Source organism: Gasterosteus aculeatus, chromosome 2 (genome assembly GCF_964276395.1).
Source record: "Gasterosteus aculeatus chromosome 2, fGasAcu3.hap1.1, whole genome shotgun sequence".
Classification (NCBI taxonomy): Eukaryota; Metazoa; Chordata; class Actinopteri; order Perciformes; family Gasterosteidae; genus Gasterosteus; species Gasterosteus aculeatus.
Window position 1 is genome coordinate 3,785,364 of NC_135689.1, and position 25,511 is coordinate 3,810,874.

Consider the following 25,511-nt stretch of genomic DNA (forward strand, 5'->3'; position numbering starts at 1 on the left):
AAATTGGTTCAAGTTTCAAGTTTCAAAAAACCATTTACGGTATTATAACGTAAAAACTGTAAATTCCTGGTGTCCTTGCTGCCAGGAAAATAACATATCATATATATATCATATACATCATATACATCATATATATATCATATATATATCATCATATCAGGAAAGAAGAAGTTGACACAATAATTACTCAGAAAGACAAAGATGTGGTTTTTCATGTCGTCATCCGTTCCCCTGGTTCTGTCCATGCAGATGTTTTTATCCATCTGATAAAAGAGATTAAAGGTTATTTAAGAGTAACAGGTGTAAGTGTTGTGTTTGATCTTTGCTGACTGCTGGTAGTAATACACAAGTACACTCAGATTGTACTACATGGTGTGTTGTACTTGAAGTACCTGCAGCTGTTTCCATCCTCACATTTTCATAAACGCTCTCCTCTGGTTCATCATTCGTCCCTGTTAGAAGGATCAGATGAATGCATGAAGAGACACTTTATTCTCCTTTATTAAAGCTCTGCTGGCCTACAAAAGCATCTCAACTACTGCAGCTTGTTCCCTTATAGAAGTATTCACATTAACCATCAATGTCTTTAAGCTCAAACACAGAATCTGTGACATCATCGATACACTTTGTCTTTAATTTAAAGGACGGTCAACCAGTCACTTGATCATCTGATTCTAGTATTTTAACAGCTGTGTGATGAACACACAGGATTTACTGCACCATGTTCAGGTTCCTCAGAGCCTCCGATTGCGTCATAGAGACAAGAATCACCTGCAGAGCAGTGAGGATAAAGACAAAGTCGTATCAATCATTTGAACCACTTTGTATCAATTATAGAATCTTCTCAAACAGATAACCAGAAATGGAAATGTTAGCATTAAAGTTAAGAAGACATTATTAAATAAATCAGGATTAAAGCTGACCATGAAGAAGAGAAGCGTAATGTCCGTCTTGAGTTTCACCCTGGTTGATCATGTGGTCTGTAGCTGCGCTCTGATTGGTCCTCTGAGACCTTGTGGGTCCAAAACATGAAGTAAATACAGAGGATTTAATGAGGAACATGTAAAGTCCTGCTGCCATGTTCAGAGTGAGAGAAGAGAGGCTTGTACCGACCTGCTGAGGCTTGAAGCTGCAAGAAAAAGGTTCCACATTGATCATTAATTTGTGTGTGTAATAATATCTGTGACTTTGACTTATTTCAGTGAAATCAGTCTGATATCAGAAGGAAAAGATCTCACCTTCTGACTTTCTGTAGCGACGCAGAAACAGCAGCAGGAGAATAATCAGTAAAACTCCAGAAACCAGACCAACAACCAACGGCACGAGAAACACAGAGCTTGATGCTGCTTCTTCAGGATCTACACACAAGTACACACCAACCATGAAGAGATACACAAGTAACAATAATAATACAGTTTATTTATAACACACTCTTCATCAACAGATGTCAGTTGCTCAGTTACATCTTTAATTAATGCTCAATATGTCGGGAGACAAATGTCCACTTAGTGGCAGTGAGCTACAGAATGGTCTAAAAGGTACAAAGTGAGCAGATAACTCTACAGCTCCTCCTGGTTTGAAGTCAATGGTGGATGTCAATGGTCATAAAGAGGAAAGTAAACCACAAAGACGTGTTGGATAATACAGAGAAATGATACTGCAACAAACTAAGATTGTTGAATTGTTTGTTGAAATAAATATTGAGTTATATTGAGATATAAAACCTTTAAATGAATATAAACTCACTGTGTATAATGATGTTGGCTGCATTGCTGAACTGTGTTTCAGACTCACACCAGTACACTCCACTACTCGCTCTAGTGTTGGTGTTGCATGTGGATCCATTCATTTCTCCCCAGTTATAACAGGATGATATGTGGCCATCTTCATCAACCCTCTTCACTCTCCACTTAGTAGAGTTTCCCTCACAGATCAGTGACAGTGACTCTGTGCTGAAGTGCTGCAGTCTGTGAGGACTCACTGTGAGAGACGCTGCTGGATTCACACCTGAAGACACATCATTAGGAGACACACACAGGACAAACAATGTCAACACAAAAAGGACATTTATTCCCTTGTTCAATAATATAAAAGTCTGAACAAACTCACCTCCAGACCAGACAAACTTCAAACGACTATACTGAGTGTAAATTGCAGGATCTCCTCTTCTAGCTCTGCACACATATCCTGCTGTGTGTGTCTGTCCATGAAGAATGTAGGAACCCTGTTCAGTCCCAGTGGTGCCACCAGCTAGAAGCTCATAGGTGTAGTAGGGGGAGTAGTAGAGGTATGGCATGTTTGGAGCAGCCTTATACCAGAAGAACCTCCATCCTGCAGACGGAGGTTCAACACTGCAGGTCAGAGTCACTGAGTCTCCAGGACTCGTCCATGATGGAGACACTGTGAGGACAGGCTGAGGGACACCTGTTGGAAAGAGGTTTGACAGAATAAAGACGTGTTATGATGAGTCCTTGGTGGATTACTGTCACTGCTGATGTCCTCCATCTTTTCATCTGTCTTCAGGTGTTAAACAGGTGTTTGGGTACAATGTCTTTAAACATAGTAACTAATCTCACATTTCAAATATTCTATTTCAGATTCTTTGTCCTTAAATCTGCACTTGTAAGAGCTCCCATCAGACATCAGAGAAATGGTGATTTCATGTGTGTGTTGATGGTTTGTGTCCATCTTTAATCAACTTTCCAAATCGGCTGGCGTTGACGACAGGATTAAGGATTCAGCCCTCTCCAACCCAAACAATTTTCTAGCTGCTCCAGAGTCCAGCTGGCCCGTCTTCACTTCCAGCCCAAGCAGCTCCCCAAGAAGGAATACTTCTTCTATATGGCGTTATATTTGTGCCACAATCCTGAGCGCGTAATTTTAAGTTTTGAGCACAGAGAACTATATTTTAGCAAAGAAAAACATATTGCGTGCGCGCAGTTTACTCAGGTGCCCTCTCCACAAACTGGTTTTCGGCGCGCAGGCAGCCGTTGCTGCGCTCTCTCCACCTCTTCACTCTGCGCTCGCTCGACGTTTCACTCACGCGCTCGCTCGACTTGCAGCAGCATTACATTTGTGCCACAGAACCAACCAATCAGAGAATTAAAGAAGGTCCATTGTGATTGGCTGTTGGTCTCCAATCACAACGCTAGTAGAACTACCTACAGCATCGCGGAAGCTCAGCGAGTTGTTGAAGTTTGCAGCATTTGTGCTAAATGCTAATGGCCTGGATTAAAACACTTGCTGTTCTCATCATTTGCTTCGGTCATGTCTGATGGTGGCTAGCCGGACTTCTAATATCACTTTTTTTCGTCATCTTTAGGAAGCGTTGTGATTAGATGAGATGTGTAAATACTTTAGATATAAAAACCTTTAAATTAATGAAAACTCACTGTGTATAGTGATGTCGGCTGCATTGCTGGACTGTGTTACAGACTCACACCAGTACACTCCACTACTCGCTCTAGTGTTGGTGTTGCATGTGGATCCAGTCATTTTTCCCCAGTAATAACAGCGTGACAGGCGGCCATCTCCATCAACCTTCATCACTCTCCACTCAGCAGAGTTTCCCTCACAGCTCAGTGACAGTGACTCTGTGCTATAGTGCTGCAGTCTGTGAGGACTCACTGTGAGAGACGCTGCTGGATTCACACCTGAAGACACATCATTAGGAGACACACACAGGACAAACAATGTCAACACAAACAGGACATTTATTCCCTTGTGCAAGAATATAAAAGTCTGAACAAACTCACCTCCAGACCAGACAAACTTCACATCACTATACTGAGTGTAAAACACAGGATCTCCTCTTCCAGCTCTGCACTGATATCCTGCTGTGTGTGTCTGTCCATGAAGAATGTAGGAATCCTGTTCAGTCCCAGTGGTGCCACCAGCTAGAAGCTCATAGGTGTAGTAGTTGTTGGTGGATGACATGTCTGGAACAGCCTTATACCAGAAGAACCTCCATCCTGCAGACGGAGGTCCAACACTGCAGGTCAGAGTCACTGAGTCTCCAGGACTCGTCCATGATGGAGACACTGTGAGGACAGGACGAGGGACACCTGTTGGAAAGAGGTTTGACAGAATAAAGACGTGTTATGATGAGTCCTTGGTGGATGACTTTTACTGTTCACTGTTTTATTTGAAATGATCAATATTATGTGATAATTGATCAGCTTAAACAAAGATTAGCTAATTAAACTGCATCCGTGTCAACTTTCTCCTATGCTAGTTAACATTTATTAATTATCACTACATTATATTACATTGAAGATTGTATTACTTTCTCTTCTAACAGGACGGATTTTGTGATCAGCAACACAATGATATTCACCACTATGTCCTCTAGTTAGAGATGGTGATTTATATCTATTTACTGCTCTGTTGGTGGTAAAGAAATGATCATTCTTACTGAATGAGTAATTCCAGTCAGTGTCGTTTCCTTCCCTTGAGTCACATATGAAGGTAACTTTCTCTCCAGTAAATAAAGGGGACCAGTTTACGAATCTTTCTTGTATTCATCATAAATTAACTAAAGAGAACAGAAATATTAATTGTAAAATAGTGACAGAAGGTGTTTGTGGTGGCTCGGCTGCAGAGGGGACGGAGAAGGGAGTGGTTCGGGGAACAGTGCCGGGGGAGGCATAATCAGCCTCAGCTGAGATTAATCAGTGTTTGTGTTCCTCCTTTAAGTCAGAGAGATCCGGCGACAGCGAGGAGCGAGGCGAGGAGGCTGGAGCCGGTCGTGCGTTGTAAAAAGGATAAAATAAAGACTGTACACTGAAACCCTCAGCCGCATCCTCATTATTCCGGGACCCCCACGGACCCACACGTTACAGTGGCGCCCAACGTGACTGGGGAAAGGAAGCGGCGGACGACGACCACCAGCAGGGGATGGCGGCCCAGCCGATTGTGTCGCTCGGCCAGATGATCGGGAACCTGGCGGCCATCCTGAGGGAGCAGGCGGACGGAAACCGACAGTTCCTGGGGGCGCTCCAGGCCCAGGTGGGGAGACAGGCCCAGGCGCTGAAGCAGCTGGCTGCACGGCCCGGCGACGCAGAGGCCCGCGACGCTCGCCAGTCTCCCGCTCCACCGGATGTCGGCAGGGGACGACGTCCAGGCGTTTCTGCAGGCCTTCGAGGCAACGGCGGAGGCGTGCGGCTGGCCGGCGGGGGAGTGGCCGGTTCGGCTTTTGTCTCTCCTGACCGGGGAGGCTGCCACCGGCGGCGCGATTACGCCGACGTCAAGGAGGCCGTAACGGACAGGCTGGGGCTGTTGCCGGTGGATCACCCGTTCGCGTTCGGCCAGCGGCTGTGAGACGCCGTCACGAGGTGGCTGCAGCCGGACGGTGCTTGAGGGGTCCAAGGGGTGATGACGCGGGTGGTGCTGGAGCAGTTCAGGTGGTGGATTCGGGCTGCACGCAGTCTATGATTCACCAGAGCCTGGTTCGGCCGGGGCATTGGTGGAGGCAGCGCGGGTGTGTATACGGTGTGTGCATGGGGATGTTCATGAGTATCATGTGGTATTGGTGGAAATTAGATATCTGGGGAAAAAGCATAGAATAAAGGTCGCGGTTAGCTCCCGCCTGACGCACCCCGTCATTTTGGGTACCAATTGGCCGGGGTTTGATAAGCTAATGGGGGAGGCTACGGGGGTGCGTTCACGACCGACAGAGTTATGCGGGATGTGTGCTGTGCTCAGCGGTGACGCGGGGTCGTCCGATACTGCAGACGGGGAGGGGGAGCCAGCTGTTGAGACCGTTGAGACTCCGACGGCTCCCGAGTTTCGCTCCATGGAAGATTTTCCACTCGAACAGTCTCGTGACGATACCCTACGCTCAGCCTACGACCAAGTGATACAAATTGATGGTCACCTGGTGCGCCCTGACGCAGCACAGTCATTTCCGCACTTTTCATTGATTAGGGACAGACTGTATAGAGTGGGTCGTGACTCGGACGGGGAAGGAAAACACTCAGTTGCTGGTGCCGAAAAGCCGCCGCTGATTTTCCAGGCGGCTCACTATAACCCGATGGCTGGTCACATGGATACGAGAAAAAGCTAGACCGGATAATGACCCGATTTTATTGGCCAGGCATCCGGAGGGACGTGCGCCACTGGTGCGCGTCCTGCCCGGAGTGTCAGTTAGTGACACATTCCGAGGGCGTCGTTGCGTCCTCTGCCGTTGGTGGAGGTTCCGTTTGAGCGGATCGGCATGGACCTCATCGGGCCGTTTCACCGGAGCGCACGCGGATATCGCTTTGTGTTAGTTCTCGTGGATTACGCAACGCGATATCCGGAGGCAATGCCGTTGCGCAATATCTCTGCAAAGAGCGTCGCGCAGGCTATTTTTCAGATTTGGAATCCCTAAGGACATTCTGATTGGCCAGGGCACTTCGTTCATGCCGCGCACACTGAGATAACTTTACGGGTTACTGGGCATTAAGTCCGTTCGTATGAGCGTGTATCACCCGCAGACGGACGGGCTGGTGGAACGCATGAATAAGACTCCGTAAATTTATTAGCGACGAACGGAATTGGGACCACTGGCTTGACCCTCTGTTGTTTGCAGTGCGGGAGGTTCCCCAGGCCTCCACGGGATTTTCTCCCTTTGAACTTTTGTTTGGCAGGACGCCGCGAGGGGTGCTGGACCTGATTAAAGAAAGCTGGGAGGAAGGTCCGAGCCCCTGCAAGAATGAAATCCAGTACGTCCTGGACCTGCGAGCAAAACTCCACACATTGGGCCGGATGTCACGAGAGAATTTGCTGGAGGTCCGGGAGCGACAACAACGGCTGTACGACAGAGGGGCCAGGCTGCGACAATTCACACCGGGAGAAAAGGTACTTTTATTCCTACTTCCAACTCTAAACTCCTAGCCAAGTGGCAAGGGCCCTTTTGAGGTCACACGGCTTTGAGGTGGTGCGGTCTGACAGGGGCGGGGGTACACAGATATACCACCTGAACTTCCTGAAAGCCTGGAGGGGGGTGGAGTCCGTCGCTCTGGTCTCTGCGGTATTGGAAAGGGAGGAGCTGGGGCCGGAGGTTCCAAAAGCAGGTAATCATACCTCGCTCCCTCGAGAGGCTCATCTCTCCGAGAGCCAGAGGGCGGACGTTGCCAGGTTGCAGGAGCGGTTTGCTAATGTGTTCTCTCCCTTGCCAGGCCGGACCGACCTCATAGTCCACAGTATCGAGACGCCCCTGGGCGTGACGTTGAGGTCACGACCCTACAGGTGGCCCGAACACAAGAAAGAAGTGGTTTGGAGGGAATTGGCCAGTATGTTGGAGTTGGGGGTAATAGAACAGTGCCTGGTGCAGCCCCATCGTCCTTGTGGCTAAGAAGGATGGATCTGTACGGTTCTGCGTGGACTATCGCAGGGTGAATGACGTGTCACGGTTCGATACCTACCCAATGCCCCTTGTCGACGAACTCCTGTACCGGCTAGGTTTTTTCACGACACTGGATTTAACCAAGGGCTACTGGCAGATTCCTCTGTCGCCTGAGTCCAAGGAGAAAACGGCATTCTCCACCCCGTACGGTTTGTACCAAGTTACCACACTTCCCTTAGGGTTGTTTGGGGCCCCGGCAATGTTTCAGCGCCTCATAGATCGGGTGCTGCGTCCGCACGCTGCATATGCTGCTGCCTACCTGGACGACATTATTATCCACAGCACCACCTGTAAAATGTAATTGTTGACCTTACTTAAAAAAATGAGTGCCCTTAACACATTTCTGCCGAATTTGTTGACAATACTAAAGGAAACTTAGTAAAGTACACTTTCTGCTCCAGAAAGTTATGAAAGTTATGATTTCAAGTAACGTTTACTTAAAAGAATGAGTGTCGAAGAACTGCACTACGCATGCGCACTTGACCACCGAAGATGTGATTTCCTTTGAGGCGGCTGCTGGAAGCGGAAAGAAACCACTGCTCGGTCCAGAAGGTAAGTTTCAGCTAACGTTACATGATCAAATGTTACCGTTTACTGGCACCGTTCTACCTAGCAAACTTACTCGTCTGGTTGCCATATTCTTCACCTGTTAGTTAACCTTAGTTTTTGGGGTTTAACTTTATCTCTTTGATTTTCAAAGCTAACGTTAGCTGTTAACATTTAAGCTAACGTTAGCTTGACCGTCAGTGTGGAACCTTCTAGTATAAACGTAAATGTTAAATATAACAACAACTTGCGTTTCAGAAAACTCGGAATGCTTATTAGCAGGTTCAAAGATAATTTATGTTAAGTCAATCTTTCAGCGCCACTTTTGAATTCGGTAAGAATGTATTTTTGTTAGCTTGTTTTATTGTTTGTCTCCTACTGTTTTCTAAGAAGCGACCTCATCGGGAAACATAGTCCTGTTTATCAATTTAACGTTAGTAACGTTAACTTGCACTGCACTTATACAACGTTACGTTTCACTTAGCGCTATTACATTTGATGTTAACTTTAGTTAACCGAAACATGTATTAACTTATTTAACGTCCAACAGGAGGTAGCGGTTATTAACGTAATCACGATTAAAGAACGGGGCCGCCTAACGCGCGTGCGTAAGCTCTACATCTTCCTCCTTGTCAGGGGGCAGATAAAATTAGTGAAATGTTAAAATCTTCCATTAAACAGATGGGTAGTTAGCGGTCAATGTGCATCTACATGGGTTATTTACAGTTTGACTGTTTGCTTTTGTTGTTTCTTTTGCAGCTTGCAACTTCAGGAATATCTGCAACAAGTCACTCCGGCAGTAAGTTTCTCAAGCAAAGTACTAATAATCATGGGGTGACCAAAGTAATGCCACCGCATGCATAGCTGTCAATCTTAGTAATTATGTGTGTTTGAAAAAAAATTCAGAGTAGGCCAACAGCAGTCCTCCGTGGCCTTCCTGTCGTCCTTGGAGATGAGAACACAGACTTCTTTAAGACATGCTTTGTAAGTAGACTTTACTCAAAAATATTATCTATATGTGAATTGTGAGATGCATGTACTGTAAAATATATTATAACATTGTTTTGCGCCAAAGCCGTGTCTCAAGTGTCCTGCATTTGACCCTGACATGCAAGGAGCAGCATGATACAAAATGTTAGTTTGCAGCTGTGTCCTGAGAAGGGAGGGCGGTCGACCCGATCTCATAAACGCTTCAAAACAAAGGACTTCTGTTCATGGCCTTAGTTCATATCTTATTCCGTACGAAAGTTCCGGATCCACGTTTTTACTTATACTAAGTACTATGTCAATTAATTATTATTTGCACCGGCCACTGAGGAGGATCTTGTGTGTGTGTGTGTGTGCTACCCTCAGCTTCACCTGGGTTCTTATCTCAACCTAGTTTGCAGCTTCTCGTAACTGGCACGGAGAATGTCCTTCACATGTGTATAAAAACTCAGCGTTTTTACTGCTCGGAGACGCCATTATACCAAACGCTGAGATACGTGCTTGTGTGTTTGACCTCCTGCTTGCAAGCAATAGTTAGAGCCAGATATCTGCGGGGAATTGCTCATGTAATATTTTTCTCTTCTAAATACTCTTACTCTAATCTTACTATCTAAATCAATCACAGTAGCTGTGTCTCTTCAATGCTCCGATAAGTGAAATTTGGGGAGCATTGTTTTTCTGTGAGGCATACACATGTAACTTATGTGTTCTACTATAGAAATGCAATTTGACATGCAATTGTGGTTTTAATGCTGCTATTGTTTTTAGGACTCTCGAGACATGTCTCACACCTCCATGGGGACAGTGATTGCCGAAGACGATGCCGACTTTCTTCACACACTGCACCTTGAATCCACAACTACTGCGGCCATTTTGGAAGGAACACTGGTGATACATTTCCCATCAAAATCTGCCACATCCCGTGTGCCTGCTACCCTCAGACACCGAGGAACATCTTAGGGTTTGTTCAAAGAGTGCTTCTCTCACTTGGACCAAAATCCCTCAAAACCAAACTACAATCACTCTAAAACCTACTAATGCAGTGAGGAATTGTCTTCATGATGTTTAAGGTCTGTGACATGCTGCGTTAGATCCAAGAACTTCACCCTTACTCTTTACTATGGAAAATGTTTTGTTCATGTTGTCCAGACATTGTCCATCTGTTACAAACCATAGTCCAAATTTTTCATGATGCAAGGCATGCTATTTTCATATTGTGGGTAATTGCATGTTTTTTGCAAACGTTTAGTTCATTCTAATATTTGAATACAACAAACAATTAACATAACATTGATTCATATTTAATTGCCTTTAGTCTTACAGTTAAATTGGATAGGACAGACTTTTTTTTATCTGTGGGTGTGGTGGCATCTTTCAAATTCCATTAGCATAAGAGAGGCAATCAGTTTATTTTATTGCAATGTTAAGATATTTTAAAAGTTTGAGCAAAATGTCCACATTTCAAAACATGTCATTTTTAATTGGTTTAATTTTTAATCACGTTTTAGATTAAGATAATGTGTGAGGAACTTCCTTAAAAATAAACTTTGTCATTGCATTACAACCAGTGTTGGGCAAGTTACTGAAAATGAGTAATTAGTTAGTTACTAGTTACTTCTTTTAAAGGTAATTGAATTACTTACCAGTTACTGTGTATCAAAAGTAATTAGTTACTCTGGAAAGTACCTATTTATTGTAATCAACAGGCCTTCAAATCAAGCAATAGTACAAAAGTCCTTTTTAATACTTAACTTAATACAAAATAACTTTCAGGCATTTGCCTGAAGGCAACGGACTCGACAGTTGACAGGATGCATCTCATCTTCAACATAGCAATCAGTCTATTCAGCTCTGCCCGGTTTATTGGCTGCACTGCAGTCCATGTAAAGTGGAGCCGTGGTTGTTTGCGTGGAGCGGCGCCTGCAGCATCCGCGGGGCTGCGCTCCTTCGTCATGAGTGACGCGATGCTGTTTACGTGCACGTACGGCGACTATTCTGTGACACACAACGTTTGGTGGCCTATTGGTGACTATTTTGTGCTGACAGGCAGCTATTTACTTACTATTTGCCGGCCCTCCGCTTCGCGTCACAAAAGAGTAACGCGAGTAACAAACTCATTTCAATCTCAGTAATTGTAACTGCGTTAATTTATTTAAAAAAATACTTTGTTACATGCTCGTTACAGCTAAAAGTAGTGGAATTACAGTAATGACTGTTCTGTCTTTGTTTTCAAAGCTTACAGTTTCTAGTTCAGCTTACTTGAAAGTTTTCAGGCAATCGGTTTCCTGATTATTTCTTAGTAAAGGGAATGGTTGGATTAGTAAATTTAACCTTTTCTTATTAGTACTGCTTACTTAATATAACTCAGATCTTTAAGTTGTCTGAACTGACTTATTTATTTACAATTGGACGGGTGGAGGTACGGTATTTGGGGTACCACTTGGGGGGCGGGCAGGTGCGCCCTCAGGTGGACAAGACGGCAGCTATCGCAGCCTGCCCGCGGCCCAAGACAAAAAAAGAGGTGAGGCGGTACTTGGGGCTGGTGGGGTATTACAGGCGGTTTATTGGCGGCTTCGCGGACCTCACAAGCCCCTTGACCGACCTGACCCGGAAAGGTGCGTCAGATGGCTCCACCGCATTAAAGATGCCAACGCCCGGATCACTCGGTGGTATCTGGCTCTACAGCCTTTTAATTTCAAGGTGGTCCATACCTTAAGGGGGGGAGTAGGTTCGGCCGGATGGCTCCCCGGCCTAAGTCGGGCGGTGGGGGTATGTGGCGGCGGGCGTGGTTTGGCTCGGCTGCAGAGGGGACGGAGAAGGGAGTGGTTCGGGGAACGGTGGCGAGGCATAATCAGCCTCCCCCTGTTTGTGTTCCTCATTTAAGTCGGAGAGATCCGGCGACAGCGAGGAGCGAGGCGAGGAGGCTGGAGACGGTCGTGCGTTGTAAAAACGATAAAATAAAGACTGTACACTGAAACCCTCAGCCGCATCCTCATTATTCCGGGACCCCCACCGACCCACACGTTACTGTTTAATTGTCTTGAGTGAATGTATCAAAATAAAGAAAGTTGTATAGAAACCTTGAGCGTGTCCACAGTAGAGGAGAATATTCAGCGCTAAAATAAAGTGAGAAACATCATCAAACTGACAGAAACTATTAACTTCTGGCATTTAAAAAGTTGTATCTATGAAAACTATGATTTAAACAGAGAAAGTACTCACAGAAAAGCCCAAACGCACCAAACAAGGTTTGTCCCATCCTCACGTCCACGCTGACACTCAGCTTGTGAGAAACGCTTCCGCTTCGTGTCAAGAGACAGTTTGAAAGGTGTGAAAGATGCAGAGAAATGTGGAAATGCAGAGACAACAGATAATTATCAGATGTGAGGTTTTCTCTAACTTCTGCTTCTGTTTATGATCCATTCTTTATTCTACAGCAGCACATTTTATTTAAAATATATCCAGTGACCCAGAGAAAGATGTTCCATCCTTTCAGAACGACTGATATAAAAACCCTGTGAGATAAAGAGAAGTGAATTACAGGGGTTGTTCATCTTTTTTGTATTTTTCAATAGAAAGATAAAAACTACATGTAAATATACATTTAGAGAAGGTATAAATCGGCAAAACCTGTAAAACACATAAAAAGAGGAAACGGTTAAGATGATTTCACAATCCACCTCATTTGCATAAGACGAAATGGAGATGAACTCTTTAGTTCCTCATCGGCAAAAACATGTTGAGAGAAAGGAGAGAAAACGACTAAGTTTATTATATTATATATATATATAACCCCTAATCCCAACAAAACAAATGGTGAAATTAAATAAACCGTTTTCATGCATTGTGCTTTTAGAGAAAAGCAGCCAGAGCGTGAGAAGAAGAACCACAAGGCTTCTCAGAATAACCTTTCTTCCCCTTCACACATAAAAGATGTGTTGCTGTTGGTTGTGTGGTGTCACATGACCACATTCACACCAGGACTCATCTGCTTCTACAGAGGTGTGATACTCTGTGATGTAAGATAACAATAGGGGCGTAGCCAGGACATTATTTCTGGGGGGGCCAGCTCTGGCCAGTCTTTTATTTGGGGTGGCACTTGATTGTCAAAAACTACTATTTTAAAACCCACACACTGCATCACTCAGAGCAGCTGTTTTCTAACGGCTCATCTAGCCATAAACAATGGATTGAACCTTCTTATGGACACTAATGATGTATTGATAATCTGGAGGGGTTTTTGTATTTACTTTTTTTTTTTTGCCGTGCCGTGAGGTTGGGGGGGGGCGACAGGGTTTGCCATTCTCTGACCAATGGTGGCCGTGGCCCCCCCTGGCCACCACGTGGCCACGCCCCTGGATAACATGTTTTATTTCTAAAAAGTAGACATTAAGTTCTTAAACTGCAAAAACAAATCATTTAGCACTAATGCAGTAGACCCGTGCATTAGTGCACGTGATGCAGGCCTGAGCAGATGGTAGATCACCAGGGGCCTCGTTTATAAAACCTTGCGTAGGATTTGCGCCAGAAGTGGCGTACGGATGAAACATAGGACGTGCGTACGCACAGAAATATTCAAACTTATAAAACCGTGCAGCGCAGCTTTTGCGGCTTCATGTCACGCCCATAGTGGCCCATGTATAGTCTGTGGAACGCCCACAAACGCTGAGAGCAAAACGAAGAAAACTCTGTGTGAAGGGTTATCTAAATCGATACAAATGCACGGTAATTTACTGGCCCTCAAATCACGCACCTGTCAGGCATGAACAAACAATCACAGAACTCCGTCGTAGGGACAGTCAAACACAATCGAGCACCGAGTGCTCGATCCAATATACCACACCTTCAGGCAAATGCCTGAAACTGTTATTTTATATTAAGTTAAGTATTAAAAAGGACTTTTGTACTATTGCTTGATTTGAAGGCCTGTTGATTACAATAAATAGGTCTAAAAAATAAGTTTATTGTGTTTGACTGTTCAGTACTATTTATATTCATTACATTTAAAAAGCAGACATAAAAGTAACTTAAAAGTTACTTTCCAGAGTAACTAATTACTTTTGATACACAGTAACTGGTAAGTAATTCAATTACCGTTAAAATAAGTAACTAGTAACTGTAACTAAATACTAATTTTCAGTAACAGCCCAACACTGCTCGTAGGGGCCGATTAGGGCGTCTGACGTCCCCTTGTGGTCCTCTGAGGACATTTCAGACTCGGCTGCTCGGTGAGGTACGGGGAGGCTCTCTGGGAGCCCGGTGCCTCTTCCTCCACCTCGTGTCCGTATCCACGCCGCCATCGCCCTCAGGTGACCATGTGTCTGCTACTACAACAGAGGGGGATTCGATGTCTCTTTTGGATTTATTAAGCCTGGAAGGACATGCAAACACGTTTTAAAAGACAGGCGAGTGGCCCAAAAAGGGAAGAAGTATTTTCCCTCTTCCTAGTGTCTTGAGTGAACTGTTTTGATGCTGAGTTCAATTCCAGTTACTTTTTCACATAGCGCCAAGCTAATTATGGTATTCTAAGAGACACGCAAACGTGTGTGAAAGTGTGTAAAACTGTTGTGTAAAAGAAACGCCAATAGTGCCTCTCATCAATAACACGAAAACCCGTTTGATCGATCTGCAGCGTAAAACAAACAAATACAAATGAACACATTTTCAAAAAGAAAAGTGAAATATGTTCTGCAATAATATTGGCATGTTATGCAATTCATCCTCAAAACACAGCTGTTGCTTGTGAGATGCAGTCAAACGGACGGTAATAAAATGCCATGATGCCATCACAATGCGTAATGACGCTGATGGCTGATCTTGCGCTCTTGGAAGACGTGACACATGGAAGGATTGGCGCTGTCGTGCAGCGCACCATCGGCCTGTTTAAGGGCAGATGGCGCTGCCTCGACTGCGCTGGAGGGAGGTTGCTGTTTACTCCTGATAAGGTGTGCTGGCTGGCGTGTGCTGTGCTACGTAATGTGGCACAGCTTCGAAACGTGCCTCGACCCCCTGACGCCGATGCCTGTGTTGACCCAGACCCTGTCCCCGATCCCCAATCATTGCCGCCAGTCTCTCATCAAGAGGGGACAGCTCCGGTGTCCCCCCCGTGGCAGGAACACTTTGCCGATGGTGCGCTAAACGCTTTTTTGCATCCACTTTGATGTCAGACCATTTTTTCTTTATTTCGGCCACGGTCCGAGGTTGTGAGGCTGCAGCATTGCTCTGCAACCTTTCGCCACTCGAGTGCCTTTTTGGCATTAGTGATGTCCATACTGTGCCCTCCAAAAGGCATTTGACTTCTCCTTTCCACCTCGCAAATGATACTTTCCACTGAGTGAAGTTACGTTTCTTCGTTTTCCTCTCAGTGTTTGTCATGATTTCGCAATCGATGAATATTAATTTATGGGCGTTCAACAGGCTATATATGGGCAACTATGGGCGTGACATGAAGCCGCAAAAGCTGCGCTGCATTTAGAAGTGATTGCGATTTATTAAGGCAAGGCAAGGCAATTTTATTTGTATAGCGCTTTTCATACACAAGGCAGACTCAAAGTGCTTCACATAACATTTCGTACAATAAAGTGAAATAAAATGCAGGAATTAAAAGACAATTAAAAACAGCAAATAAAATTATAAATGAAAATCTTATTTAAATTGTTTAATTAAAAGCAGAGGTTAAAAGTGCAATGTAGGTCAAATTTAGCAGAAGGCGAAGCTGAACATAAAAGTTTTCAGTCTTGTTTTAAACGTGGTCAGAGTTGGGGCAAGTCTTAAATCTTCAGGAAGTTTATTCCAGCTGTTTGTTGCGTAGTAACTAAATGATGCTTTCCCATGATTTGTATTTACTCTGGGAACCACTAACAGATTGGTGTCAGAAGATCTTAGTGATCCTGAAGGCTTATGAAGTGGAAGCATATCAGTGATATACTTTGGCCCTAAACCATGTAGTGATTTATATGTGAGCAGTAGGATTTTGAAATTAATTCTCTGACATACTGGGAGCCAATGTAAGGATTTAAGAATTGGTGTAATGTGCTCACATTTTTTGGTCTTTGTTAGAACTCTAGCAGCAGCGTTCTGAACAAGCTGGAGCTGCCTGACAGAATTTTTTTGGAAGACCTGCAAGGAGACCATTACAATAGTCTAGCCTACTAGTTATAAAGACATGTACAAGTGTTTCTAAGTCTTGAGCTGACATGAGCCCTCTAAGTCGTGCTACATTTTTGAGGTGGTAGTAGGCCGATTTTGTCACTGATTTGATGTGACTCTCCAAGTGTAAATCTGAATCCATAATGACCCGCAGATTTCTGACTTTATTTGATATTTTCAGGGACAGAGAGTGAAGGTGTTGGGTTACTTTAAACCTTTCTTTTTTAGCACCAAATACAATGATCTCAGTTTTGTCTTCATTTAGTTGTAGGAAATTTTGACACATCCAGTCTTTGATTTGCTTAATGCACTGGCACAGAAGATCTATGGGGCGATAGTCGTTTGGTGATAGCGCTACATAGATTTGGGTGTCGTCAGCGTAGCAATGGTGGTCAATTTTATTTTTTTGCATGATTTGTCCTAGTGGGAGCATGTAGATGTTGAATAAAGTCGGCCCTAAGATCGAACCTTGAGGGACTCCACACGTTACGTCAGTTGTTTCTGATACGAAGTCACCAATGGAAACAAAATAGTTCCTGACTTGTAGATATGACCTGAACCAGCTTAAGACTGTGCCTGAGAGCCCCACCCAGTTTTCCAACCTGTCCAAAAGTATTGAGTGGTCGACAGTATCAAATGCAGCGCTGAGGTTTAAGGGAAAACTGCGTAGGACATGCGTGCGCACGGTTTTAAAGTCTGAATATTTCTGTGCGTACGCACGTCCTATGTTTCATCCGTACGCCACTTCTGGCGCAAATCCAACGCAAGGTTTTATAAATGAGGCACCTGACCCGTATTTGTCATTATTGGAGTTGCGCCCCCCGACTCCTCTAACCTGAAATGACTTTGACACCCTGATTTACAGCCTCACGAAATACTGTCCTCTTTGATGGTGTTATGGACATGGTGACCCTGTCTTGTGTCCACTTTTCCTTAGCGGAAACCACACATGTAGATCTTACAAAGAAATATTCAGTAATTCATATTTGGATCTTTACATTTTTTTTCTTTGTAGTCGCTTTGAAGCTGATGTCCTGCTGCCGGTTTCAATGACGGTCTCCCCACAAGTCCTTTAATTGAAACACTTAGTTTTAATGCATAATGATACACAGTACAACAAGACTCACTTTATGGATACAGACAAGACGTAATCGTTTAATTGAAACAAAGTTGTGAATTTAAACTCTGCCCACAAAAAACGTAAACAAACAGCAGTCTCAGGTTAAAAGTTATAAACACTCAGCCTAGTTTTACTATTCTATCTTATGTATCTTAGAACCGCTACGGAAAAGTGGATATAAAATTTCCGAGGAAGCCAAGTGAGACACAACCTCTAAGCTGTGTAGGTTTTACGGGGGCAGCAAATCCTATGTTGCTATTTCATGTAGTCTGGTGAATTATTACAGCGCCCAGCATCATTTTATCAGGACTTACACACGCTTGTTGTCTAACCGACACTTTGAGCAACGACGCTCTCTGTCAAACACACACACACACACACACACACACACACACACACACACACACACACACACACACACACACACACACACACACACACTCAGTCAGTCATCTTAAACATCTCATTATTTTTGCAACCACCCTCCCAAAAGCCACGGCGTCACATCACAGGGAGACTGAACAGGTGAGAGAATCACTGATGCAGATGGAATCAAAAACAAATACATACAAATATTTAAAAATGCCTTAAGAATTAAAACAAGGGTGTGTCTATAGCGGTTACATCTCACTCACACACCTGGATCACCATCTCCTTTAAGAAGGAAGTAATATCGTATTTACATTGATGTGATCTATTCTGTTTAATTAGATAAAAACATCAGCCGGTCAAAAACTTCACGTGCAACTTTTTTATCAAAGACAAAAAGTGGAAAGTTAAAGAATTCAGCTTTAAGACATTTAACTGTATTTGAAAGAGACACTTTCATTTGTTTAGATGAATCTTACTAATGTGATGCAGGAGGAGCATGTGGACATACGTTCCCTGTAATCTCTAATATTCATTTAATTAAAGAAATGACTGTAGGAAACACTGCTTAGAAGTTTATTGATGCATAAAAAGGTTAAACACAAACAGGTTAAGATAAAATACAAACAGCACCTGTTAAAACTCTTTAAAAGTCAAAGATAAACATTTACTTTAATCGTTTAAATGAAAGCATTACTTCATATTGAGTAATATCACCAACGTTCTGAAGCTCAAAGACGTCAAACTACTTTTTTCCATTTTTCAAACAAGCCTCCGAACCAGCCTTCAAAAAAACTTTTTAAAAAAGTGACTGAGGAGATAAAATGATATGTACAGTAAACACTGAAAACCAACATTTGAATAAGTAAAAGTATTAATCTTCTATTTTAAAGACATATGATGTATTTCTTTTAAATCATCTTTTTGTGGGTTAACTACTACTACTACTACTACTACAAAATACTGTCTCATATCAGGAAAGAAGAAGTTGACACAATAATTACTCAGAAAGACAAAGATGTGGTTTTTCATGTCGTCATCCGTTCCCCTGGTTCTGTCCATGCAGATGTTTTTATCCATCTGATAAAAGAGATTAAAGGTTATTTAAGAGTAACAAGTGTAAGTGTAGTATTTGACCTTTGCTGACTGCTGGTAGTAATACACAAGTACACTCAGATTGTACTACATGGTCTGTTGTACTTGAAGTACCTGCAGCTGTTTCCATCCTCACATTTTCATAAACACTCTCCTCTGGTTCATCATTCGTCCCTGTTAGAAGGATCAGATGAATGCATGAAGAGACACTTTATTCTCCTTTATTAAAGCTCTGCTGGCCTACAAAAGCATCTCAACTGCTGCAGCTTGTTCCCTTATAGAAGTATTCACATCACCATCAATGTCTTTAAGCTCAAACACAGAATCTGTGACATCATCGATACACTTTGTCTTTAATTTAAAGGTCAACCAGTCACTTGATCATCTGATTCTAGTATTTTAACAGCTGTGTGATGAACACACAGGATTTACTGCACCATGTTCAGGTTCCTCAGAGCCTCCGATTGCTTCATAGAGACAAGAATCACCTGCAGAGCAGTGAGGATAAAGACGAGGTCGTATCAATCATTTGAACCACTTTGTATCAATTATAGAATCTTCTCAAACAGATAACCAGAAATGGAAATGTTAGCATTAAAGTTAAGAACACATTATTAAATAAATCAGGATTAAAGCTGACCATGAAGAAGAGAAGCGTAATGTCCGTCTTTAGTTTCACCCTGGTTGATCATGTGGTCTGTAGCTGGGCTCTGATTGGTCCTCTGAGACCTTGTGGGTCCAAAACATGAAGTAAATACAGAGGATTTAATGAGGAACATGTAAAGTCCTGCTGCCATGTTCAGAGTGAGAGAAGAGAGGCTTGTACCAACCTGCTGAGGCTTGAAGCTGCAAGAAAAAGGTTTCACATTGATCATTAATTAGTGTGTGTAATAATATCTGTGACTTTGACTTATTTCAGTGAAATCAGTCTGATATCAGAAGGAAAAGATCTCACCTTCTGACTTTCTGTAGCGACGCAGAAACAGCAGCAGGAGAATAATCAGTAAAACTCCAGAAACCAGACCAACAACCAACGGCACGAGAAACACAGAGCTTGATGCTGCTTCTTCAGGATCTACACACAAGTACACACCAACCATGAAGAGATACACAAGTAACAATAATAATACAGTTTATTTATAACACACTCTTCATCAACAGATCTCAGAGTGTCACAGAGCCATAAAAACATACTTAAAACAAAGTAAAACTAGTAAAAACACAGGTACTAATGTGTTGTAGTGCTAAACAAGTACTACAACACACACACTCAAATACACAAACATGAACCCTTGATCACACAACATTCACCTTTCACTGCTGGTCATGTTACATCTCTAATATTATGTGTTTTTACTGAACATGAACATCTTTAAAACTATATTGTCTCACACAAACAAATAGTTTATCTTAAGATTACTTCTAATTCAGTGACACCTTTTCTCACTCAGACTGTAACACATGTTACAAAACTCGTACTCACATTTCACTGACAACCAGCTCTCTGCTGAGGTCAAAGTCTCCAAACCTTGAGGTGATTTCCTTCCTCTACATTTATAAAAGCCTTCATCTGACTTAGTAACTGCAGAGATAAGCAGCTCCCCTCTGGCAGGATTTGGGATGAGTTTGTCATTTTTATAGAAATCCACATTATAAAGAAGGTTTTCTGTCCTCAACTTGCAGCCAAGAGTGACGGAATGTCCCTCAGTCACAGGACGGACAGAACTCACCAGGATGACATCACCACCTGTAAAGAGACCAGAGGACAGGAAGTCAAACAAGCTGATGAACAATGAGGAGAAGACATTTATAGTTTACATTTGTTATTCACAGTCACACAGTAGCTGAGCGAATAGCTGCATTTCATGGATGGAAGAGACGGCCCTTTGGTGACGTACATGCTCACAGTTACATCTTTAATTAATGCTCAATATGTCGGGAGACAAATGTCCACTTAGTGGCAGTGAGCTACAGAATGGTCTAAAAGGTACAAAGTGAGCAGATAACTCTACAGCTCCTCCTGGTTTAAAGTCAACGGTGGATGTCAATGGTCATAAAGGGGAAAGTAAACCACAAAGACGTGTTGGATAATACAGAGAAATGATACTGCAGCAAACTAAGATTGTTGAATCGTTTGTTAAAATAAATATTGAGTTAAACTCATCATAAAGTCACCTTAAAAATGTCAGCACTCTATAATAAGATGTGTAAATACTTTAGATATAAAAACCTTTAAATGAATATAAACTCACTGTGTATAGTGATGTTGGCTGCATTGCTGAACTGTGTTTCAGACTCACACCAGTACACTCCACTACTCGCTCTAGTGTCGGTGTTGCATGTGGATCCAGTCATTTCTCCCCACTTAGAACAGATTGACCTCTTGCCATCTTCATCAACCTTCTTCCATCTCCACTTAGTAGAGTTTCCCTCACAGATCAGTGACAGTGACTCTGTGCTGAAGTGCTGCAGTCTGTGAGGACTCACTGTGAGAGACGCTGCTGGATTCACACCTGAAGACACATCATTAGGAGACACACACAGGACAAACAATGTCAACACAAAAAGGACATTTATTCCCTTGTGCAAGAATATAAAAGTCTGAACAAACTCACCTCCAGACCAGACAAACTTCACACCACTATACAGAGTGTAAGACACAGGATCTCCTCTTCCAGCTCTGCACACATATCCTGCTGTGTGTGTCTGTCCATGAAGAATGTAGGAATCCTGTTCAGTCCCAGTGGTGCCACCAGCTAGAAGCTCAAAGGTGTAGTAGTTGTCTCTGGATGACATGTCTGGAACAGCCTGATACCAGAAGAACCTCCATCCTGCAGACGGAGGTTTAACACTGCAGGTCAGAGTCACTGAGTCTCCAGGACTCGTCCATGATGGAGACACTGTGAGGACAGGACGAGGGACATCTGTTGGAAAGAGGTTTGACAGAATAAAGACGTGTTATGATGAGTCCTTGGTGGATTACTGTCACTGCTGATGTCCTCCATCTTTTTATCTGTCTTCATGTGTTAAACAGGTGTTTGGGTACAATGTCTTTAAACATAGTAACTAATCTCACATTTCAAATATTCTATTTCAGATTCTTTGTCCTTAAATCTGCGCTTGTAAGAGCTCCCATCAGACATCAGAGAAATGGTGATTTCATGTGTGTGTTGATGGTTTGTGTCCATCTCAATAAGTGTTTTGTCTTTGTAGAAGTCAGCATTCTTCTGCTTTCTCTGGTCTCCATGTCGACAGTGAAGAGTCACTGATTCTCCTTCATACAAGGAGGACGCAGGAGTTAAAGGATCACATCTCTGTCTGTGGAACAGTTACTTCTTTGCTTTACTAAATCAGTTTCATTAAATGAACAATGATACAAGATATCAGTGATTTATGTTTCCTACATAATTATAATTTACATTAAGTTGCAGACAGAAGAAGATGTCAAAGTCAGTCTCCCTTTAATAAATAATAAAAGGTTCACTGAGTAATGAGAACATTTCACCTGGAGGAGGCGCCACACTCTGCTGATGTGTTTGATCCATTTGTGTTATCAATAATTAATCAATTTGTCATTAGGGATAAAATATGGGATGGTTTGTCTTAACTGTCCATCTTTCTATTGTTTTATTTAAAATGATCCATATTATCTGATCCTTTTAAACACACAGCTGATTAAACAGCATCAGTATCAACTTTATTACACTAGTTAACATTTATTAATCATAACTACATTATATTACATCAGCACTTCATCAAACAGGTTTATTAAATCAACATGTCTCATTAATATAAAAGTGCTTTAATGAACTCGCCGTGATGGTAAAACTTTGATCACATACCTGATGAAATGATACTGCAACAAACTAAGATTGTTGAATTGTTTGTTAAAATAAATATTGAGTTAAACTCATCATGAAGTCACCTTAAAAATGTCAGCACTCTGTAATAAGATGTGTAAATACTTTAGATATAAAAACCTTTAAATGAATATAAACTCACTGTGTATAGTGATGTTGGCTGCATTGCTGGACTGTGTTACAGACTCACACCAGTACACTCCACTACTCGCTCTAATGGTGATGTTGCATGTGGATCCAGTCATTTCTCCCCAGTAAGAACATGATGACACGTCACCATCTTCATCAACCTTCATCACTCTCCACTCAGTAGAGTTTCCCTCACAGATCAATGACAGTGACTCTGTGCTGAAGTGCTGCAGTCTGTGAGGACTCACTGTGAGAGACGCTGCTGGATTCACACCTGAAGACACATCATTAGGAGACACACACAGGACAAACAATGTCAACACAAAAAGGACATTTATTCCCTTGTGCAAGAATATAAAAGTCTGAACAAACTCACCTCCAGACCAGACAAACTTCACACCACTATACTGAGTGTAAGACACAGGATCTCCTCTTCCAGCTCTGCACATATATCCTGCTGTGTGTGTCTGTCCATGAAGAATGTAGGAATCCTCTTCAGTCCCATTGGTGCCACCAGCTAGAAGTTTAAAGGTGTAGTAGTTGTTGGTGGATGACATGTGTGGAACAGCCTTATACCAGAAGAACCTCCATCCTGCAGACGGATGTTCAACACTGCAGGTCAGAGTCACTGAGTCTCCAGGACTCGTCCATGATGGAGACACTGTGAGGACAGACTGAAGATCTGTTGGAAAGAGGTTTGACAGAATAAAGACGTGTTATGATGAGTCCTTGGTGGATTACTGTCACTGCTGATGTCCTCCATCTTTTTATCTGTCTTCATGTGTTAAACAGGTGTTTGGGTACAATGTCTTTAAACATAGTAACTAATCTCACATTTCAAATATTCTATTTCAGATTCTTTGTCCTTAAATCTGCACTTGTAAGAGCTCCCATCAGACATCAGAGAAATGGTGATTTCATGTGTGTGTTGATGGTTTGTGTCCATCTCAATAAGTGTTTTGTCTTTGTAGAAGTCAGCATTCTTCTCCTTTCTCTGGTCTCCATGTCGACAGTGAAGAGTCACTGATTCTCCTTCATACAAGGAGGACGCAGGAGTTAAAGGATCACATCTCTGTCTGTGCAACAGTTACTTCTTTGCTTTACTAAATCAGTTTCATTAAATGAACAATGCTACAAGATATCAGTGATTTATGTTTCCTACATAATTATAATTTAACATAAAGTTGCAGACAGAAGATGTCAAAGTCAGTCTCCCTGTAATAAATAATAAAAGGTTCACTGAGTAATGAGAACATTTCACCTGAAGGAGGCGCCACACTCTGCTGACGTGTTTGATCCATTTGTGTTATCAATAATTAATCAATAACTAATATATAATTTGTCAATAGGGATAAAATATGGGATGGTTTGTCTTAACTGTCCATCTTTCTTTTGTTTTATTTAAAATGATCCATATTATCTGATCCTTTTAAACACACAGCTGATTAAACAGCATCAGTATCAACTTTATTACACTAGTTAACATGTATTAATCATAACTACATTATATTACATTAGCACTTCATCAAACAGGTTTATTAAATCAACACGTCTCATTAATATAAAAGTGGTTTAATGAACTCATCGTGATGGTAAAACTTTGATCACTTATCTGATACAGTTAGAGAGACTTTATTACTTTCTCTTGTAACAGACGGATCTTGTGATCAGCAACACACTGATATTCACCACTATCTCCTCTAGTTAGAGATGATGATTTATATCTATTCTCAGTGAATGTATCAAAATAAAGAAAGTTGTATAGAAACCTTGAGCGTGTCCACAGTAGAGGAGAATATTCAGCGCTAAAATAAAGTGAGAAACATCATCAAACTGACAGAAACTATTAACTTTTGGCATTTAAAAAGTTGTATCTATGAAAACTATGATTTCAACAGAGAAAGTACTCACAGAAAAGCCCCAACGCACCAAACAAGGTGTGTCCCATCCTCACGTCCACGCTGACACTCGCTTGTGAGAAACGCTTCCGCTTCGTGTCAAGAGACAGTTTGAAAGGTGTGAAACATGCAGAGAAATGTGGAAATGCAGAGACAACAGATGAACATCAGATGGGAGGTTTTCTCTAACTTCTGTTTATGATTCATTCTTTATTCTACAGCAGACATTTTATTTGAAATATATCTAGTGACCCAGAGAAAAGTGTTCCATCATTTCACAATGACTGATATAAAAACCCTGTGAGATAAAGAGAAGTGAATCACAGAAGCTCGCTGAAACAGACCAAAATAAATCCACCAACTTTTAATTAGCCTTAAATATAATAAGTGCAGGAGGATTTGGAGCATTCTGGGACGATGAAGATTATCTTGTATTCTGTTTATCTTTTTTGTATTTTCCAATATAAAACCAAAAACTCTACATTTAACTCTACATTTAGAGAAGGTATAAATCTGCAAAACTTTTAAAACACTTAAAAAGAGGAAACAGCTTAGACGCTTTGTGAGGCGTCAGGACTTCGACTCAGTTGCAGAGCAATAAGGCAACGTAAAACTTCTTCCCAGGTTTGGAACCTTTTACTTGCAGAAAAAAAGTAATGTGAAACAAAAGGTAGCACAGGCGACCTTCACACGCTCTGGTAGAAATACAAAAAAAGGAAAAGGGCCTGGAAAAGAAGTAACACAACAAGATAACCACAAACCAACACTTGGAATACCAGAATACAAAAACATGCAACTCGGGGAGGGCGGAAAGACAACCTGACACAGACGAGTGGGGAACTGAGGCTTAAATACAGGTGGAGGTGATTGCAAACTAAACGCAGCTGTGGGGAGAAACGAAGGGTGAGAAACTAGATACAGGAAGTGCAGTGGTTACAAAAATAAAAATAGGAAATTAATCTTCACTGTCT

The 25,511-nt window shown here is 42.4% G+C and overlaps 1 protein-coding gene and 1 long non-coding RNA gene across 5 annotated transcripts; one reads left to right on the forward strand and one right to left on the reverse strand.

Moving 5' to 3' along the window:
* Positions 1-151: 151 nt before the first annotated feature.
* On the reverse strand, positions 152-23,886 carry LOC120829536 (uncharacterized). 4 transcript variants are annotated; one of them, XM_078086363.1, is made up of 11 exons: positions 23,019-23,319; positions 22,656-22,916; positions 21,269-21,577; positions 20,906-21,166; positions 20,137-20,400; positions 19,609-19,728; positions 19,484-19,499; positions 19,294-19,382; positions 19,091-19,141; positions 18,768-18,827; positions 18,121-18,638 (listed from the first exon to the last, which is right to left on the reverse strand). In XM_078086363.1, the coding sequence occupies exons 1-11, from the start codon at positions 23,197-23,199 to the stop codon at positions 18,631-18,633; spliced, it is 1,620 nt and encodes a 539-aa protein (XP_077942489.1). In that variant the 5' UTR covers positions 23,200-23,319; the 3' UTR covers positions 18,121-18,630. The 4 variants fall into 4 exon arrangements, with proteins under 4 accessions (XP_077942480.1, XP_077942489.1, XP_077942495.1 ...); XM_078086354.1 differs by lacking the exons at positions 18,121-18,638; positions 18,768-18,827; positions 19,091-19,141; ... (2 more) ...; positions 19,609-19,728; positions 20,137-20,400 and adding exons at positions 152-263; positions 393-452; positions 1,747-2,007; ... (1 more) ...; positions 3,393-3,653; positions 3,756-4,064 and having other exon boundaries at positions 23,019-23,330; XM_078086369.1 differs by lacking the exons at positions 19,091-19,141; positions 19,294-19,382; positions 19,484-19,499; positions 19,609-19,728 and having other exon boundaries at positions 18,498-18,638; positions 23,019-23,886.
* LOC144386247 (uncharacterized) lies at positions 8,451-10,484 on the forward strand. Its single transcript, XR_013451937.1, has 2 exons — positions 8,451-8,917; positions 9,689-10,484. It is a non-coding gene; the product is annotated as an uncharacterized LOC144386247 (long non-coding RNA).
* Positions 23,887-25,511: the final 1,625 nt, after the last annotated feature.

Coding starts and splice junctions, on each gene's coding strand:
- LOC120829536 (XM_078086354.1), bottom strand. CDS start 23,199: ATGTCATCCACCAACAACTACTACACCTTTAAACTTCTAGCTGGTGGC. Junction 22,917..23,018: donor GAAGTTTGTCTGGTCTGGAG/GTGAGTTTGTTC, acceptor ATGTGTCTTCAG/GTGTGAATCCAGCAGCGTCT. Junction 21,578..22,655: donor AGCCAACATCACTATACACA/GTGAGTTTATAT, acceptor TCTTTCCAACAG/ATGTCCCTCGTCCTGTCCTC.